The sequence below is a fragment of the Haliotis cracherodii genome, unplaced genomic scaffold, assembly GCF_022045235.1.
Source record: "Haliotis cracherodii isolate W230 unplaced genomic scaffold, xgHalCrac1.p SCAF_19, whole genome shotgun sequence".
Taxonomy (NCBI): domain Eukaryota; kingdom Metazoa; phylum Mollusca; class Gastropoda; order Lepetellida; family Haliotidae; genus Haliotis; species Haliotis cracherodii.
Window position 1 is genome coordinate 19,335,548 of NW_027266274.1, and position 19,241 is coordinate 19,354,788.

At 43.3% G+C, this 19,241-nt stretch overlaps 2 protein-coding genes and 1 non-coding gene across 5 annotated transcripts in view; 2 read left to right on the forward strand and 1 right to left on the reverse strand.

Annotated features, from left to right (window-relative positions):
- The first annotated feature begins 2,984 nt into the window (after positions 1–2,984).
- LOC139466841 (large ribosomal subunit protein eL15-like) lies at positions 2,985–5,967 on the forward strand. Its single transcript, XM_071248559.1, has 4 exons — positions 2,985–3,020; positions 3,911–4,099; positions 4,591–4,727; positions 5,592–5,967. Exons 2-4 carry the CDS (start codon positions 3,928–3,930, stop codon positions 5,895–5,897), a joined length of 615 nt encoding a protein of 204 aa, XP_071104660.1. The 5' UTR covers positions 2,985–3,020; positions 3,911–3,927; the 3' UTR covers positions 5,898–5,967.
- A 2,307-nt stretch (positions 5,968–8,274) lies between these two features.
- Positions 8,275–8,346, reverse strand: Trnaq-uug (transfer RNA glutamine (anticodon UUG)). Its single transcript has one exon. It is a non-coding gene; the product is annotated as a tRNA-Gln (tRNA).
- A 152-nt stretch (positions 8,347–8,498) lies between these two features.
- LOC139466842 (serine-rich adhesin for platelets-like) overlaps positions 8,499–19,241 on the forward strand; it is a 70,124-nt gene continuing 59,381 nt past the window's right edge. For all 3 annotated transcript variants that reach the window (XM_071248560.1, XM_071248562.1, XM_071248561.1), the window contains exon 1: positions 8,499–8,599. Coding sequence is in view for 1 of the 3 variants with exons in the window: in XM_071248561.1 (XP_071104662.1) it covers positions 8,563–8,599 (37 nt within the window). In the remaining 2 variants the exon portion in view is untranslated. The remainder of the gene's footprint in view (positions 8,600–19,241) is intronic.

Here is a 19,241-nt window from a genome sequence, read left to right on the forward strand (position 1 = left end):
ACATTCTCTGTGTAGCATTTCATTACTTAACAGTATATCTTGAGTGAGTGAGTGAGTGAGTATGGTTTTACGCCGCTTTTAGCAATATTCCAACAATATCACGGCGGGGGACACCAGAAATGGGCTTCACACATTGTACCCATGTCGGGAATCGAACCCGGGTCTTCGGCGTGACGAGCGAACGGTATATCTTGATATTTGTTTTAACTGAATACAATGCAAATGAATTTCAGGTACATGTAGTTGGACAATCTTGGACATATTGGTCACTTGCTGCCATTAAAAAGTGAGTGAGTGAGTGGGGTTTTACTCCACTTCCAGCAGCACACTACATATGTAGAGAATTGGACCCAGGTCTGAAAACCAGCTATATAACCATGAGGCAACCCTATGGTCCTCCATTAAACTTAAGCACTGATGGATGAAATATGAACAAGACAGTGCAAAATTTGGTCGGTAGTTCATAATAAAATGCAATGCAATGAACAGGATTATTTTAGTCATCTTAAAGTTTGATTTTGATCTGCTGGCAATAACAAATATAAAATCTTGGCCTGGTTTTGGTCTTTAAACAAATAAATCTGAAAGTTCTACCTTATTGTCACTTTTTATTGTAGGAGGTAAAAAAACAAACCTTATCATTCTGATTTTTTCCCCTTAAATATTTTATTGGGATTCAGGGTCATTGACCCCTGAAACAGACATATACTTCATAGCTAGACTATCATTTTAACTGGTCACATATATGTGAGTGAAGCTTGGACCATTACATAATTGAAAAAATACAAGATGCTAAGGAGTCAAGTTACTGGATTGATAAACACCACTGCTGCTTGGTAACATGTAAGATATCATCATGGAGTTGGTCTAACCCTATAAAATATCTCAGAATTTGAATCAGATAAACAATCATATTTTTTTTTATTTCATTAGTTTCCAACTATTATCATGTGTATGAGGCTGCCAACCCCCCCTTTGGTACGCAGGATTAAGGGGTCTATTTAGAGGTGAGGTGAAATTAGGTTTAACGTCGCGTCCAAGATTATTGCACTTATATAGCGACGTGCATGCACGTGTATGTGTGTGTGTGGCTGCTTGTACTAGTCCGGACTGATGCCGATTTATAGTGGTAGCTCACTGAGATACCATGCCGCAGTTTAACATGAATACCCCACTCAGACACAGTATACTGACTCCGAGCCAACCAGTCCTTGTTTTAGCCCCTTAATGCCGAGCGCCAGACAGGGTAACAACAAGTACAATCTTTTAATGTCTTTTTGTATGACGCGACCTGGGATCGAACTCTGGTCCTTCCGCTCTCCGGGCGGACACTCTACCACAAGACCACGGAGGCGGTCGGGTCTATTTAGAGGATATTCAGGACTCATCAGTGTGGTACATGGGAGGCAAATAAAATTGTAGTTGGGACAAAGTTTCAACATTTGAAAAAGAAAATTATACATGATATTTTTTCAGTAATTTAAATTTAAATTTTCTCAATGCTTTGGGGATTTGTGTCAAATAGTATTCGGGATTCAGGGGTTCATATTCATATTAAAAATTAGATGGTATTCAGGATTCAGGGGATTGAGGCGTTTTCATCCTCATGTACTAAGCATGTGATTTCATCTTGACATTGTATGTTAGCATCCTATAAGCTAATAGACACATTTATGATTGATTTATTAAATTTATTCTTTCAGTCATGTTTTATTCAGTTGTATGAGATGTATTGTTTTAACAGAGACTGATGGTTTATATTTCTACTAGTGAAACCACAGGGTCTAATCAAATTGTGGGCGGGGCATGAATTTTGTTAGAGATAGGATTTCATATTTGGAGAGAAGAGAAAAATAGTCTCCACTCCTTCAAAGCAAACAGGTCTTTTCCCTGCTGCTGAAACAACATGTTTTTAAAATGTTTCGTATGTCTTCTTATCATTCTGTTTTTCCAGATAAAAGCATAACCCTTCCCAGAACCCATCTAAATAATAGCATGTCACTCTATCACGCACCTGTTTGAAAAGACCGCCGTCGAAGTTTTGTAAAACCGTTTGGTGAACGACTTATTCCAAATAATTGGCACACAAAAGGCCTTCGGTTGAAACCTTTGCTGTGCGACGAGAAAGAATCTCAGCCCTGGTTTGTTATAGAATTCCGGGAAAATGTTGTTTTTCTTGAAGTAAAAATGTTAGTTTAATATCAAGAGTACTAATTGCAATAAAAACAAGTGTTAGTTCCGTCGTCGAGCTTGATTGCAAACCAAATACTGAATGAAAAAATACCTCCATAGTTTTGATGGTCTTACTCTATACTTGGAGCTCGAGGCTATAATTGATAATTTCAGTTATGCATATTTTGTTCTTATACACTTTTATTCACACTGCAATCTCTTGCCTCCGCGTTTTATGTGATTAAATCAGTTCAATAATTAGTATATTTAAAAAAATATAATTGTAGAATTTGTGACAGATATTTTGTTTTGGTGAACAACAGATCTGTTAGCTGTAGAATTCAAGGTTACTTTATTTAACATTTCTTTTGAAATTATACTCGAAAATCTTTACTGTTGACAAGACATTGTACAGAAAGTTCCTTTTGAACTACATTATAAACCAGCAATAAGTTCCCATAGCGTTAAACGGACAGCGAATTGTATAAAAACCAAATGAAATAACTAATATTATCTTATAAGCTTGTAGTCAGATATGTAAACGAAAATCATTTTAGGGATGAAATCAATTACCGGTATACAGTTTTGTAATTTGCTATGGACTGCTATAATATGCATACCATTGTAAATACCGACATATTGACATTATTAGCGTAGTCTTAAATAACAGAGGTATAACTATTTAAGATGTATCAACTCTCATTTCTCAATTCAGATACACCAAAGCGCGGTTTTCGGATGCTAGAAAGAATATCTGTTGAGAGGGAAGCAGTACTAATGTCAGTCACGCATGTTCTCGTTGTCCTCTCGTTAATCCTTTTTACAGGAAGTAGCACACAGTACCCGTGGTACGATATCAGTTCCCTTTGAATCCATTCAATCTACGCTTCCCAATAACATAAAAACTTATTTTTCTGAACGAAATAGATTGCTCAGACTTAATATTTGATGGAATTAGGTGTATTTTAAACCCTAATCTTCCCGATTGTGTAACATTGTCGTATTTGTTGCCCGAGTTCAACGTCATCAGATGTACATAGGGCTATCCTGGAGTTTCTAACTTAGTATTTTCACTATTTTTGGGGTGCATGTTAGATATATACTCATTTTAAAGTGACTTGAGATAGATCAACACAACGTATGAATCTAACAACGATCGAATTTGATATTTCGGTGTTAGTCTTGCCTTATGGTTTCAACTTTACTTCAACTTGACCAAGTAAAAGTGTTATCGTGATATTTCTGATTCAGTTGAAGGTTCGACGTTCACCATTAGTCGTTAACTTGTGACAGTACTTGAACACTGAATATGTCAACTGTTAAGCCACATACATGTTTACTATATATAAGATATAAAGATGATACACCAATAGCCAGTCGGACGACTAAAACTGTAATCTGATTATTCCTAACATGGAACAACTTAAAAAATTGTGCCCATTAATCCCCGTTGTCGTGGGACGTACATATATACATCAGTCCCTGGTTTGTATTGCAATTATGTACTTTGATCGTCATACAGATGTAATATTGCTGAGTGTGCCATAAAGAACTAGGAAAACACTCATTCTCAAAACACTAGTCATTCAGCCTTCAACCAAGTGAAAATCTGGAAGGATATAGATATCTACCAGATGCATGTTTCCACTGGTGTATGTCCCACTACAGTGCAGTGGAAATTACTTATAAGTCCAACTGGCTCCTCTTTACATTATCATGACGCATTTCCTTCTTCCAGATCATTAATCTGCCATCATGGGGGCCTACAAGTACATGCAGGAGATGTACCGCAAGAAGCAGAGTGATGTGCTGCGATTCCTGCTGCGTGTGAGGTGTTGGCAGTACCGCCAGCTCTCCGCCATTCACCGTGCTCCCCGCCCCACCAGACCCGACAAAGCAAGAAGGCTTGGGTACAGGGCCAAGCAGGGTGAGAATAATTACTTGTCTTTTCTTGTTTATTTCAGAGGCATTTTCTGTCCCTTCCTAAGGGCATGCTAGAATCCTATGATTCTGATTTGAGCTGCTAGTTTTGAACATGTTGAACCCTTAATCAATTAAAATTCTTTTGGTCAAGTAAGATCAGTTAATACTAGTCCATGTATCAATGTGAATACAAAGACAAAAATGTACTGAATGTATTGACATGGTCAAAGTTCAGACTGGTAAATACAAAAGCTTTAGGCGCAGTCTGTTCTTGGTTTGTCAGCACCATACTCATGCTTATGGCTTTCAGTTGTAATCGTCGAAGAGTGTTTGGGATAAGACGAGGTGAATAAGTTGAATTAAATATAACATGTATAGACTTTGAGATAGATATTTTGAATTGCAACTTGGTGGACATTGAATTGATCTATATTTACATAGTTTAGTTAATTTACAGATTTATAAACGACTAAACGAAAAACGTTGCCTTTTCAGGTTATGTTATCTACCGTGTGCGAGTCCGCCGCGGTGGCCGCAAGCGCCCAGTGCCCAAGGGATGTACCTATGGTAAACCCGTCACCCATGGAGTCAACCAGCTCAAGTTCGCGCGTTCACTCAGAAGTGTGGCTGAGGTATGTCAAATGGTTTTTCACTAATTTATAACATGAAGTGACCTAGCTGAAGGTTGTATGGCCAACATTGTATGGCCAACACGCCACTTGTCTTCGATTTGGGTAATAGAATTAGATATGAATGTGATTTGCTGCTCAGATATTAGTACATGTTGTATGTGGAAAAGATGTTTATGATATTGTGTCTAATGCCTATTCATACAAAAGGATAATAAATCCAGTTAAGAGGGGTGCTTGTCAAAAATAAATTATTTTTTAGCCTTGACAAGTTCTGAAGATGCCAAAATTAAATAAAATGTTGTGAACACATGGTGAGACAAGTTCGCTTACCTCCCTTTGCTTGTAATCTCTCTTTGCTATTAAAGACCGACATGAACATATTTCTCCACGATAGTTACATCGTCTTGACAAGCTATGAGTGTTCAAAATTCATCATGAAAATCGAGGGTCCTCATAATTTCAACCATACGAGTTAGATTTACCCCCCAAAGACCTGGGTTAGAATAGGTCTTCAGCACCCCATGCTTGGGATAAAAGGCGACTATGCTTGTCGTATGAGGCGACTAAAGGGATCTGGTGGTCAGGCTTGCTGACTTGGTTGATGTGTAGGTCAATGCTCATAATATCAATCACTGGATTCTCTTCCCGACTCGATTATTTGAAGACCGCTGTCATATTACTGGAATATTGCTGAGAGTGGCGTTAAATAACAAACAACAACCTAGATTTGTGTCTTTTCAATCCTGCAATATTTCAATATGTGCATCTCCGAACTAAGAATAACAATTCACTGATGCTTCAGAGAATCATTATTCCTTGACATGCATCCTCCACTCCCTAACTCTGTACGATGTCTTGTTGCAGGAGCGTGTTGGTCGCAAGTGTGGGGGACTCCGAGTGTTGAACTCATACTGGGTTGCTGAAGACTCCACATACAAGTTCTTTGAGGTGATCCTGGTTGACCCAGCCAACAAGACGATCCGTCGCAGTCCCGACATCAACTGGCTGTGCCGTGCTGTACACAAGCACCGCGAGTTGCGAGGACTCACCTCTGCTGGCCGTTCTTCTCGTGGTCTTGGAAAGGGACACAAGTTCACCAAGACCAATGGTGGTTCTCGTCGTGCTTACATGATCAAGCACAATTCACTCAGTCTTCGCAGAAAGCGTTGATTTTCTTTATTTTTTTGTTATTATTGGCTTGTATGTCACCCAAAGTCAACAATAAAAAAGCTCTGCGGAATATTTTGTATTTCATCTCTCATTGATCATTCAGATTCTCTGAAAAGTTTTCATCTTTGTTGCCATGGTGATCATAGGGCCTCAATTAAAACAAATCAAGAATCACAAGGACTTTAACTAGTAAATCAATAGTTTCTTTTGAACTAATGCTTGTGGGTTTAGAAATGTAAATGTCTAAGACCTGCATTACTTAGGCCTTTTCTGGCACACCAAGCTGACGTACGATGATGCAACAGAAATAAGGTTAAAATCAGTCTTAAAACCCCATTCACTCACGGAAAATGTTGCTGTTAGTTGACAAAGCTGAAGCCTGGAAGCAAAGGTATTGTACAGACAACCAAGGATGGACAATCGGGCACTGCTAATTGCTGGGCCACATGTGCTCCTGATATTACTTTGAAGTAGGACCAAAACTGTCAGGGCTATGTTTTGTCAGTTTGAACAAAATAGACCTCCTTCAAATGGGTTCTCAGTATGTACCTATGGGGACCCACCAGGGTTAGAATAGGTCTGACTAACAGGATCGGATGGTCAGGCTCGATGACTTGGTTGATGCATGTCATCGATGCCAGTTGCGTGGATCGATGCTCATGATGTCAAATTGTCAATCACTGGATTGTCTGGTCCAGACTTGATTATTTACAGACTACCGTCATACAGCTGGAATACTGATGATAATAACAAATAGAAAAGGTCCACAGGAACACAGCACTTGATTGCTTGTCCTTATGTCAACTAAATCGGATTTGATCTGGTGTGGGATGGTCATGGAACGTCCAGCTGTGACAGGCTGCCATGATACAGCAGGAATATTGCTGAGTATGGTGTTAAACAAACCATTGTAAAATTAGAAAGGTTGCTGTCAGTCCGTCTGATCTTCCATCTGCCGTAAAAGGCGACTATGCTTGTTGTAAAAGGCGACTAACGAGATCGGGTGGTCAAGCTCGCCGACTTGGTTGATGAACAGTCATCGATACCAATTGCATGGATCGATGCTCATGATATCAATCACTGGATTGTCTGGTCCAGACTTGATGATTTACAGACCACCGTCATATAGCTGGAATATTGCTGAGTACCATGTTAAACAACAAACCAACCTTCTGCAGTATTTGGTAACAGTGTTCTGAGCCACAGTGTTCAGGAGGGTGTCGAGAGAGGTTAGAAATGAGCACCCTTCTCATATTGTAAATACAGGATCATTGTATTGCATCGTGGAATCTGTTCGAAACAAGCACCTGCCTGTAGGTCCGTGGCCAGTTGCGCTCGGGTTCACCCATGGTTTCAAATTTGTATGGTTGGCCAGCAGTAAATTTATGTGTCAATTTGTCACAATAAGCTGCAGCGTTTTAAGTTAGTGCCTCAAGAGTTTGGTCAGGACCTGCAGGTTCTGAATTATGCGGGTTCTTATGGCATTTTTTTAAATTTCAAAAACCACTTTGAAGACAAAACTTTTGAGTAACACAAACAGTTAAGTGATTAGCGAGGTTAAATGGGCTTTACCGCCACATACAAGATTACTTGTATTGCGCTTATATTGTGACGTGTGTGAACGGAACTGATGGTTTTATGGTGCTAGCCCACTGAGATACCATGCTGCAGTTAACATTGAAACTGACTCTTAAGCCAACCACTTCTTCTTTTAATGCCCAGCGCCAGGCAGGCAACAACAAGTAGCATATAAGGGGTACTTGATTTTTTTATCCTGTTACAATTGGTTGGCATCACTCGGTAATATTCCAGCTATATGACAGCGGTCTGCAAATAATCAATCTGGACCAGAGAATCCAGTCCACTCAGAATACTCTTATTAAAACTTGAGTAGTTGATATAAAGCGAAGCCAAAGTTGCTATACAATTAAGAGGGAGTGATGTACATGGTGATAGATGCAGGAAGTAACCCTTAAATAGAGTGTGTGTATATTAAGGAAAAATAATATTCCTTGTCATAAACATAACAGTTGTGTAACAGTATTAATTCTAGCTACTCCTGTTGCTGGTGAAATTAGACTTCAGTAATGTAGGCATATGAATATATAGGTAACAAATAAAAATAACAGAAATAATACAACTGAAAGGGAGGTTTGGAAATCGCATTGTTTAACATGGAAAACATATTTATATATTGATATATCAGTTTCAATGACATAAGGGAATGTATTGTGATTTAATTTCACATTCAAGCATAATATGCAAGGATTTCCATTTTGATGTTATCAAAATTGAAATAATTACTATTATGTTGAAAGATTGACCTTTTTCAAAATAGTACATGGAAAAAGTGCATTTAGTACTTTTTTGCAAAATGAGGTCCCACCGAGATTTGAACTCGGATCGCTGGATTCAAAGTCCAGAGTGCTAACCATTACACCATGGGACCCTTCCTGAAATGGCGGGAGATTGAACGCCGCCTGTATCGTGGCGGTAATCGACACGTGCTTGTTACTAAATTTATCAACCAATGAAAACATCACAATTGTTGAGTATTTATTTACACTTTCAAGACTCCAAACAGCTGTCGTCACTGTTTGATAACGACAATTTTTCGAACAGTGAAATACGTCTGTGGTTAAACTTTTGAGTATATAATGTGTTGATGAATTCAACCGAAAAGATGACATCATATGCCGTGGGTATGTATATCTTGTCTAAAATGTAAATTAATGACTACCTTGATTTTCAGTGCTAACGAAGTGACGGAATTCTGACATTGCTCCGTGCACATGTTTGAAATCGATCGTCACTCTGGTCCGTGAGCGGTGATGTTACCTTACAGCTCTGCTAGTCGATTGACATAAGACTCGATTAACTTAAGATGTCCTCCATATATAGTTTGTGTTATCAAGGTAAAGAAGGCAATGTGGAGCGGACGTTATATTGTCGAAAACGGAGGTGAAGAAGCGAGTCCTTCTGGCCGGTGGACCGAAAGCGGTTCAAAGAGGCCCTGTTAGGGTTTTAGAATGTCACGTTAGTTCTTTTTTATTTAAATGTGCCCGACATTGTAAATGATTTACTGTCGGTTTTGTCCCTTTATAGTTAGATGTATAATTGTACTTAAATTTTTGGTGAAGAATACATTGAATTGTGCAATTCAGTTTTAGAGTAAATGCTCCACACATGAACTCGATATTGCTCTTTGTAAAAATATACGCCCCCCTATACTACACAAAAGACTTTTATGTAGTATAGGGGGTGTATATTTTTACAAAGAGCAATATCGAGTTCCTGTGATGCACCAGTCCCTTATAATCCTTACAAATTTGACAGTGCAGTTATCACATTAAAAACGATTTACCACAGAGGTGCTTATGGAAGATATTCCTGCAATTTAATTAATTAACCCTATGAGAGGCCTGTCCCTCTTTGACATATTATAAACCATTGACATATTTGACCCTATTACTTGTCACAGACCTTGCCATGGCTGTCCCAAATATTGCTGGACAAGGGACAAGGGTCAGGCAGCTATTTCAAAGTGGTCATCACCACTGAACTATGTCTCTGACCCTTCCACAGTCCTACCATCTTTATGTGGTTCTTTGACCCTTCCACAGTCCTACCATCTTAATGTGGTACTTTGACCCTTCCACAGTCCTACCATCTTCATGTGGTACTTTGACCCTTCCACAGTCCTACCATCTTAATGTGGCACATTGACCCTGCTGTGTCGAGGTATTGATGGGGCACTGTGTACTGTAGTGTCCAGGTATTGTGTATGGGGCACTGTGTACCTGCTGTGTCCAGGTATTGATGGGGGCACTGTGTACCTGCTGTGTCCAGGTATTGTGTTGGGCACTGTGTACCTGCTGTGTCCAGGTATTGATGAGGCACTGTGTACCTGCTGTGTCCAGGTATTGTGTGTGGGGCACTGTGTACCTGCTGTGTCCAGGTATTGATGGGGCACTGTGTACCTGCTGTGTCCAGGTATTGATGAGGCACTGTGTACCTGCTGTGTCCAGGTATTGTGTGGGGCACTGTGTACCTGCTGTGTCCAGGTATTGATGAGGCACTGTGTACCTGCTGTGTCCAGGTATTGTGTGGGGCACTGTGTACCTGCTGTGTCCAGGTATTGATGAGGCACTGTGTACCTGCTGTGCCCAGGTATTGTGTGGGGCACTGTGTACCTGCTGTGTCCAGGTATTGATGAGGCACTGTGTACCTGCTGTGTCCAGGTATTGTGTGGGGCACTGTGTACCTGCTGTGTCCAGGTATTGTGTTGGGCACTGTGTACCTGCTGTGTCCAGGTATTGTGTTGGGCACTGTGTACCTGCTGTGTCCAGGTATTGTGTTGGGCACTGTGTACCTGCTGTGTCCAGGTATTGTGTGTGGGGGGGCACTGTGTACCTGCTGTGTCCAGGTATTGATGGGCCACTGTGTACCTGCTGTGTCCAGGTATTGTGTGTGGGCACTGTGTACCTGCTGTGTCCAGGTATTGTGTTGGGCACTGTGTACCTGCTGTGTCCAGGTATTGTGTATGGAGCACTGTGTACCTGCTGTGTCCAGGTATTGTGTGTGGAGCACTGTGTACCTGCTGTGTCCAGGTATTGTGTTGGGCACTGTGTACCTGCTGTGTCCAGGTATTGTGTATGGGGCACTGTGTACCTGCTGTGTCCAGGTATTGTGTTGGGCACTGTGTACCTGCTGTGTCCAGGTATTGTGTATGGGGCACTGTGTACCTGCTGTGTCCAGGTATTGTGTTGGGCACTGTGTACCTGCTGTGTCCAGGTATTGTGTATGGAGCACTGTGTACCTGCTGTGTCCAGGTATTGTGTGTGGGGCACCGTGTACCTGCTGTGTCCAGGTATTGACGGGGCACTTTGTACCTGCTGTGTCCAGGTATTGACGGGGCACTGTGTACCTGCTGTGTCCAGGTATTGTGTGTGGGGCACCGTGTACCTGCTGTGTCCAGGTATTGTGTTGGGCACTGTGTACCTGCTGTGTCCAGGTTTTGTGTTGGGCACTGTGTTGGGCACTGTGTACCTGCTGTGTCCAGGTATTGTGTTGGGCACTGTGTTGGGCACTGTGTACCTGCTGTGTCCAGGTATTGTGTGTTGGGCACTGTGTACCTGCTGTGTCCAGGTTTTGTGTTGGGCACTGTGTACCTGCTGTGTCCAGGTATTGTGTTGGGCACTGTGTACCTGCTGTGTCCAGGTAATGTGTTGGGCACTGTGTACCTGCTGTGTCCAGGTATTGTGTTGGGCACTGTGTACCTGCTGTGTCCAGGTATTGTGTGTGGGGCACCGTGTACCTGCTGTGTCCAGGTATTGTGTTGGGCACTGTGTACCTGCTGTGTCCAGGTATTGTGTTGGGCACTGTGTTGGGCACTGTGTACCTGCTGTGTCCAGGTAATGTGTTGTGCACTGTGTACCTGCTGTGTCCAGGTATTGACGGGGCACTGTGTACCTGCTGTGTCCAGGTATTGTGTGTTGGGCACCGTGTACCTGCTGTGTCCAGGTATTGTGTTGGGCACTGTGTACCTGCTGTGTCCAGGTATTGTGTTGGGCACTGTGTTGGGCACTGTGTACCTGCTGTGTCCAGGTATTGTGTTGGGCACTGTGTTGGGCACTGTGTACCTGCTGTGTCCAGGTATTGTGTGTGGGGCACCGCGTACCTGCTGTGTCCAGGTATTGTGTTGGGCACTGTGTACCAGCTGTGTCCAGGTATTGTGTTGGGCACTGTGTTGGGCACTGTGTACCTGCTGTGTCCAGGTATTGTGTTGGGCACTGTGTACCTGCTGTGTCCAGGTATTGTGTATGGAGCACTGTGTACCTGCTGTGTCCAGGTATTGTGTGTGGGGCACCGTGTACCTGCTGTGTCCAGGTATTGTGTATGGAGCACTGTGTACCTGCTGTGTCCAGGTATTGTGTGTGGGGCACCGTGTACCTGCTGTGTCCAGGTATTGACGGGGCATTGTGTACCTGCTGTGTCCAGGTATTGTGTGTGGGGCACCGTGTACCTGCTGTGTCCAGGTATTGTGTATGGGGCACTGTGTACCTGCTGTGTCCAGGTATTGTGTTGGGCACTGTGTACCTGCTGTGTCCAGGTTTTGTGTTGGGCACTGTGTACCTGCTGTGTCCAGGTATTGTGTTGGGCACTGTGTACCTGCTGTGTCCAGGTATTGTGTATGGAGCACTGTGTACCTGCTGTGTCCAGGTATTGTGTGTGGGGCACCGTGTACCTGCTGTGTCCAGGTATTGACGGGGCACTTTGTACCTGCTGTGTCCAGGTATTGACGGGGCACTGTGTACCTGCTGTGTCCAGGTATTGTGTGTGGGGCACCGTGTACCTGCTGTGTCCAGGTATTGTGTTGGGCACTGTGTACCTGCTGTGTCCAGGTTTTGTGTTGGGCACTGTGTTGGGCACTGTGTACCTGCTGTGTCCAGGTATTGTGTTGGGCACTGTGTTGGGCACTGTGTACCTGCTGTTTCCAGGTATTGTGTGTTGGGCACTTAGTACCTGCTGTGTCCAGGTTTTGTGTTGGGCACTGTGTACCTGCTGTGTCCAGGTATTGTGTTGGGCACTGTGTACCTGCTGTGTCCAGGTAATGTGTTGGGCACTGTGTACCTGCTGTGTCCAGGTATTGTGTTGGGCACTGTGTACCTGCTGTGTCCAGGTATTGTGTGTGGGGCACCGTGTACCTGCTGTGTCCAGGTATTGTGTTGGGCACTGTGTACCTGCTGTGTCCAGGTATTGTGTTGGGCACTGTGTTGGGCACTGTGTACCTGCTGTGTCCAGGTAATGTGTTGTGCACTGTGTACCTGCTGTGTCCAGGTATTGTGTTGGGCACTGTGTTGGGCACTGTGTACCTGCTGTGTCCAGGTATTGTGTTGGGCACTGTGTTGGGCACTGTGTACCTGCTGTGTCCAGGTATTGTGTTGGGCACTGTGTTGGGCACTGTGTACCTGCTGTGTCCAGGTATTGTGTGTGGGGCACCGCGTACCTGCTGTGTCCAGGTATTGTGTTGGGCACTGTGTACCAGCTGTGTCCAGGTTTTGTGTTGGGCACTGTGTTGGGCACTGTGTACCTGCTGTGTCCAGGTATTGTGTTGGGCACTGTGTACCTGCTGTGTCCAGGTATTGTTTATGGAGCACTGTGTACCTGCTGTGTCCAGGTATTGTGTGTGGGGCACCGTGTACCTGCTGTGTCCAGGTATTGACGGGGCACTGTGTACCTGCTGTGTCCAGGTATTGTGTGTGGGGCACCGTGTACCTGCTGTGTCCAGGAATTGTGTTGGGCACTGTGTACCTGCTGTGTCCAGGTATTGTGTTGGGCACTGTGTACCTGCTGTGTCCAGGTTTTGTGTTGGGCACTGTGTACCTGCTGTGTCCAGGTATTGTGTTGGGCACTGTGTACCTGCTGTGTCCAGGTATTGTGTTGGGCACTGTGTACCTGCTGTGTCCAGGTATTGTGTTGGGCACTGTGTTGGGCACTGTGTACCTGCTGTGTCCAGGTATTGTGTGTGGGGCACTGTGTACCTGCTGTGTCCAGGTATTGTGTTGGGCACTGTGTACCTGCTGTGTCCAGGTATTGTGTTGGGCACTGTGTACCTGCTGTGTCCAGGTATTGTGTGTGGGGGGCACTGTGTACCTGCTGTGTCCAGGTATTGATGGGCCACTGTGTACCTGCTGTGTCCAGGTATTGTGTGTGGGCACTGTGTACCTGCTGTGTCCAGGTATTGTGTTGGGCACTGTGTACCTGCTGTGTCCAGGTATTGTGTTGGGCACTGTGTACCTGCTGTGTCCAGGTATTGTGTATGGAGCACTGTGTACCTGCTGTGTCCAGGTATTGTGTGTGGGGCACCGTGTACCTGCTGTGTCCAGGTATTGACGGGGTACTTTGTACCTGCTGTGTCCAGGTATTGACGGGGCACTGTGTACCTGCTGTGTCCAGGTATTGTGTGTGGGGCACCGTGTACCTGCTGTGTCCAGGTATTGTGTGTGGGGCACCGTGTACCTGCTGTGTCCAGGTATTGTGTTGGGCACTGTGTTGGGCACTGTGTACCTGCTGTGTCCAGGTATTGTGTGTGGGGCACCGTGTACCTGCTGTGTCCAGGTATTGTGTTGGGCACTGTGTACCTGCTGTGTCCAGGTATTGTGTTGGGCACTGTGTTGGGCACTGTGTACCTGCTGTGTCCAGGTAATGTGTTGGGCACTGTGTACCTGCTGTGTCCAGGTATTGACGGGGCACTGTGTACCTGCTGTGTCCAGGTATTGTGTGTTGGGCACCGTGTACCTGCTGTGTCCAGGTATTGTGTTGGGCACTGTGTACCTGCTGTGTCCAGGTATTGTGTTGGGCACTGTGTTGGGCACTGTGTACCTGCTGTGTCCAGGTATTGTGTTGGGCACTGTGTTGGGCACTGTGTACCTGCTGTGTCCAGGTATTGTGTGTGGGGCACCGCGTACCTGCTGTGTCCAGGTATTGTGTTGGGCACTGTGTTGGGCACTGTGTACCAGCTGTGTCCAGGTATTGTGTTGGGCACTGTGTTGGGCACTGTGTACCTGCTGTGTCCAGGTATTGTGTTGGGCACTGTGTACCTGCTGTGTCCAGGTATTGTGTATGGAGCACTGTGTACCTGCTGTGTCCAGGTATTGTGTTGGGCACTGTGTTGGGCACTGTGTACCTGCTGTGTCCAGGTATTGTGTGTGGGGCACTGTGTACCTGCTGTGTCCAGGTATTGTGTTGGGCACTGTGTACCTGCTGTGTCCAGGTATTGTGTTGGGCACTGTGTACCTGCTGTGTCCAGGTATTGTGCGTGGGGCACCGTGTACCTGCTGTGTCCAGGTATTGTGTTGGGCACTGTGTACCTGCTGTGTCCAGGTATTGTGTTGGGCACTGTGTACCTGCTGTGTCCAGGTATTGTGTTGGGCACTGTGTTGGGCACTGTGTACCTGCTGTGTCCAGGTATTGACGGGGCACCGTGTACCTGCTGTGTCCAGGTATTGTGTTGGGCACCGTGTACCTGCTGTGTCCAGGTATTGATGGGGCACTGTGTACCTGCTGTGTCCAGGTATTGTGTGTGGGGCACTGTGTACCTGCTCTGTCCAGGTGTTGTGTTGGGCACTGTGTACCTGCTGTGTCCAGGTATTGTGTTGGGCACTGTGTAATGTAATGCATAGAAGTGATGACCAGGATTTTCCCCGCACAATTAGTTCAAGTCACGATTCCTATCCAGTAGGGCCATGTGGTACTGTCGCACATCAATCATGCAGATGACAGCTGTACTTTTTACTGCAGCTGTTATCTGGGATTGTGGAGTCTTATTGGTTGAATGACATGGGTATGTGATAAATCAATCTCAATGGTTGTTACAGTTGATCACGTTTATTGTTTGAACCATGAACATACAGACTTCAAGTGAGAAGCTCCTGTCACGATCTGGGTTAGAATTGGTCTTCAGCAACCCATGCTTGTCCCCCGTGAAGATCTGGGTTAGAAATGGTCTTCAGCAACCCATGCTTGTCCGCCATGAATATATGGGTTAGAAATGGTCAGCAGCAACACATGCTTGTCCCCCGTGAAAATATGGGTTAGAATTGGTCTCCAGCAACCCATGTCTGTCCCCCGTGAAGATCCAGGGTAGAATTGCTCCTCAGCAACCCATGCTTGTCCCCCGTAAAGATCCGGGTTAGAATTGCTCCTCAGCAACCCATGCTTGTCCCCCGTGAAGATCCAGGTTAGAATTGCTCCTCAGCAACCCATGCTTTCTAAGAAGCATTGGACAGGATTGGGTGATCAGGCTTCCTGAGTTGGTTGATGCATGTAGATCCCATTTTCTAGATCGATGCTCATGGTGTCAATCACTGGATAATTTTTGTCTAGACTCGATTATTTACTGACTGGCGACATTTAGCTGGAATATGAGTGCAGTGTTTAACAACAAACAAACAAATAGTCATGTGAGAAGACCAGGGATTTACCTAGGCCAGGGAGATGTCCCACAAAGCGATCGTAGTGCTCAACTGTCGTAAGTCTATGTTTAGGTAGCCCTACAATAACTTTGTGGAACGGGATCCAGGAATTTAACCGGGTCTATCTGATGTTAGTCTCCGTTGCTATTTTGGGGGGTCCCAGACTGGATATCTGGCACTTTTCATTCCTACCCAGTTATTTTACTGTTGACATATTACTGCACGTGCTCAGAAAATGCCCCTAAATGGGTGGGGATTTCAATGTTAGAGGGCAGACACTGACATTCTGAACTCCAAGTGTATTCCCTACCAGAATAGAAATGTCAGCTATCTGTATCATGTTGTCTACCATTCTCATCAGTTTACAGGATTCAAACAGCTAGTCGTACTTGTCAAATTGACAAATTGTAATATATTTTGCATCCAATCCAGGGGTGAAATGATACAGCAAGGTCACAATACGATACAAATCATGATACATTGGTCACGGTATGATATGTATCACGATACATAGGTCAAGGTATGATATGTATCACGATACATGGGTCACGGTATATGTATCACGATACATAGGTCAAGGTATGATATGCATAGCGAATACGCATAATTACGTCAAATCATGTGCAAACGTCTTGACTGTTGAAATTTCAGAGCATTTTCAAAAGGAACAGCTAGATTTAGACACATTCGTTGTGGCTATTTTTAGTAATAAATTTGAAATGCTAATTACAACACATTTTGAGATTTTTGACTGAAAATTGGAACTGTGTGATTAATTATACTCCAAATCGAAGACACTCCTGACACTGCTAATGGTGTGCTATGGAGAGTGTCCATGATACCTGCCTCTAGGTATTACACGCACCTGTGTGGAGTTCTTTATTGAACTGGTGAATCAATAGTGGCATGGGTTGAATCAGAGTATAGAAGTGTACAGCCTTGCTTATTACATGCTGTATGTGTTATTGCAGCTGAGGTTCATTTTGGGTTGTGAATAAGTCATTTAGCTTATCACGTGTGGGGCGGCCATCTTTAATATTCCTGGTGGTAGTTTTGTTGGAAATTAGTTTGATTGATTTATAACCACGATAATGTGTCTATTGACATTGTAACATATTGTATAGGTTATTGTTTTTGACAGAATATTTTATGTATTTTGCTTGTAACTGATGAGGTAGCTGGGAATTGCTGCAGTTGCTGAGAAACCATCAATCAGCTGTAATAAACAAAATTGTGCAAATAGTAATATCACATGCTTCATAGGGGTGTCGTTAATATTGACAATATATATTTAATATGACATTAATGAACACGAAGTTTGATATGTCCTCATTTGAGATGAAAAGACACCAGCCAAGTTTGAATTGCTGTATCAAATTATTAAACTTGAAATATTCAATAGAACAATGTAATGCTTATACATCCAATATTATGAATGCTATTATAGCAAGTTATATAAAACTATGTATTATTAAGTGTATAAAATTCCCCCAACTTTCAGACAACCGGACTGGCAACTTTGTATAGTTACCAGACCAGATTAAATGTTGCCAGTCCGGAATTTTCTAGACTAACAAACTAAAGGGTAAACATCAATATACGAGGTCAGACACTTGATATCAACATACGAGGAAGTGACTGAATACTGGGTTTAACGTTCACAGTTAATTTACCTCTTACATTGAATTAAAACTAGAATGCTTAGGTAGTTTAGGGACTAAATAATAGCCTGACCATCAAGCGTACAACTTTTCAACACTGACCGTCCATTAGCAAAATAGACCATCTCAGACTGTTGGGCAGGTGGGTATTTTATACACTGGTAGTATGTATATATAGGATGGTAGTGCTTAATGTTTAGTTGTACCATCTGTTGTGCTTAATGTTTAGTAGTACCATCAGTAGGGCTTAATGTTTAGTAGTACCATCAGTTGTGCTTAATGTTTAGTAGTACCATCAGTTGTGCTTAATGTTTAGTAGTACCATCAGTTGTGCTTAATGTTTAGTTGTACCATCAGTTGTGCTTAATGTTTAGTAGTACCATCAGTAGGGCTTAATGTTTAGTAGTACCATCAGTTGTGCTTAATGTTTAGTAGTACCATCAGTTGTGCTTAATGTTTAGTAGTACCATCAGTTGTGCTTAATGTTCAGTTGTACCATCAGTTGTGCTTAATGTTTAGTAGTATAGTAGTACCATGAGTTGTGCTCAATGATTAGTTGCACCATCAGTTGTGCTTAATGTTTAGTAGTACCATCAGTTGTGCTTAATGTTTAGTTGTACCATGAGTTGTGGTTAATGTTTAGTAGTACCATGAGTTGTCATGCCCTGTTACATTGTCATCAGGGATGTACTTTAAGTCTATTCATATGTTAATACCGTATATCGCCGTGTAGGAGACAAGTTTTTTGTTCTGCTTACCAGGGCTGGGACGAGTCCAAATTTACTACCCAGGTACCCAGCCCCCTATTACCCTACCCTACCCTACCCGGGTACCCACTGTTGTCTCAAGAGATACAAAATGTCCGATTGGGATTTTTTTTTTTTACCACTGCACTTGCAAAACGTATTTAGATACATGTATTAAACGATCTGCTCATGCATACACTGAAGTTGACCATATGAAAAGTCAGAAAGAAATGTGAACATTAGTGACTTGTAGTGTAACCATAGAGTTCCAGATATTTTTTGTCATTAAACTATATATCACAACCAACCACGGGTCCGGGTAGTCCTGTGGGTACCCGGGTTCAACTCACTACCCACCCGAGACTTACCCGTCCAAGCCCTACTACTTACTATGTGTTGAACTATTAGATGGCATGTTTTTTAATGTGTGTGCATACTTGAAAATAGCCCGGTGAAGTTCCAAGATAGAATTAGTCTTCAGCCACCCAGGCTTCTTGTAAGTGGCGACTGACGGGATGGGGTGGTCAGGCTCGATGACTTGGGTAATGCATGTCATCATATTCCTATTATGTAGATCGATGCTCATGATGTCAATCACTGGATTGTCTGATCCAGACTCATTTATTTACAGACCGTCATCATATAGCTGGAACAAAATATCTATTACAATACATACCACGATATATTGGATGGGTTCTTTCATCTGCAATGAATCTGCATTATATCTGCACAATATCGCGGACTTGACACGCATGTTGGACTTCGTCATGATGGGGAATAATGGAAATCTATGTTAGTATGATAGGAGACGTGCTCTTGTAATGCTAGTGAAGAATTATTGCAATACCAGTGAAATAGAAGTACTGTACTGGGATACCCTTCTGCCCCAGAATTCCTTGGGGGAGACAAACATGTACTTTGGATCTGTTCTGGTCTTTTCATTCAGACTCAGATTCCCAG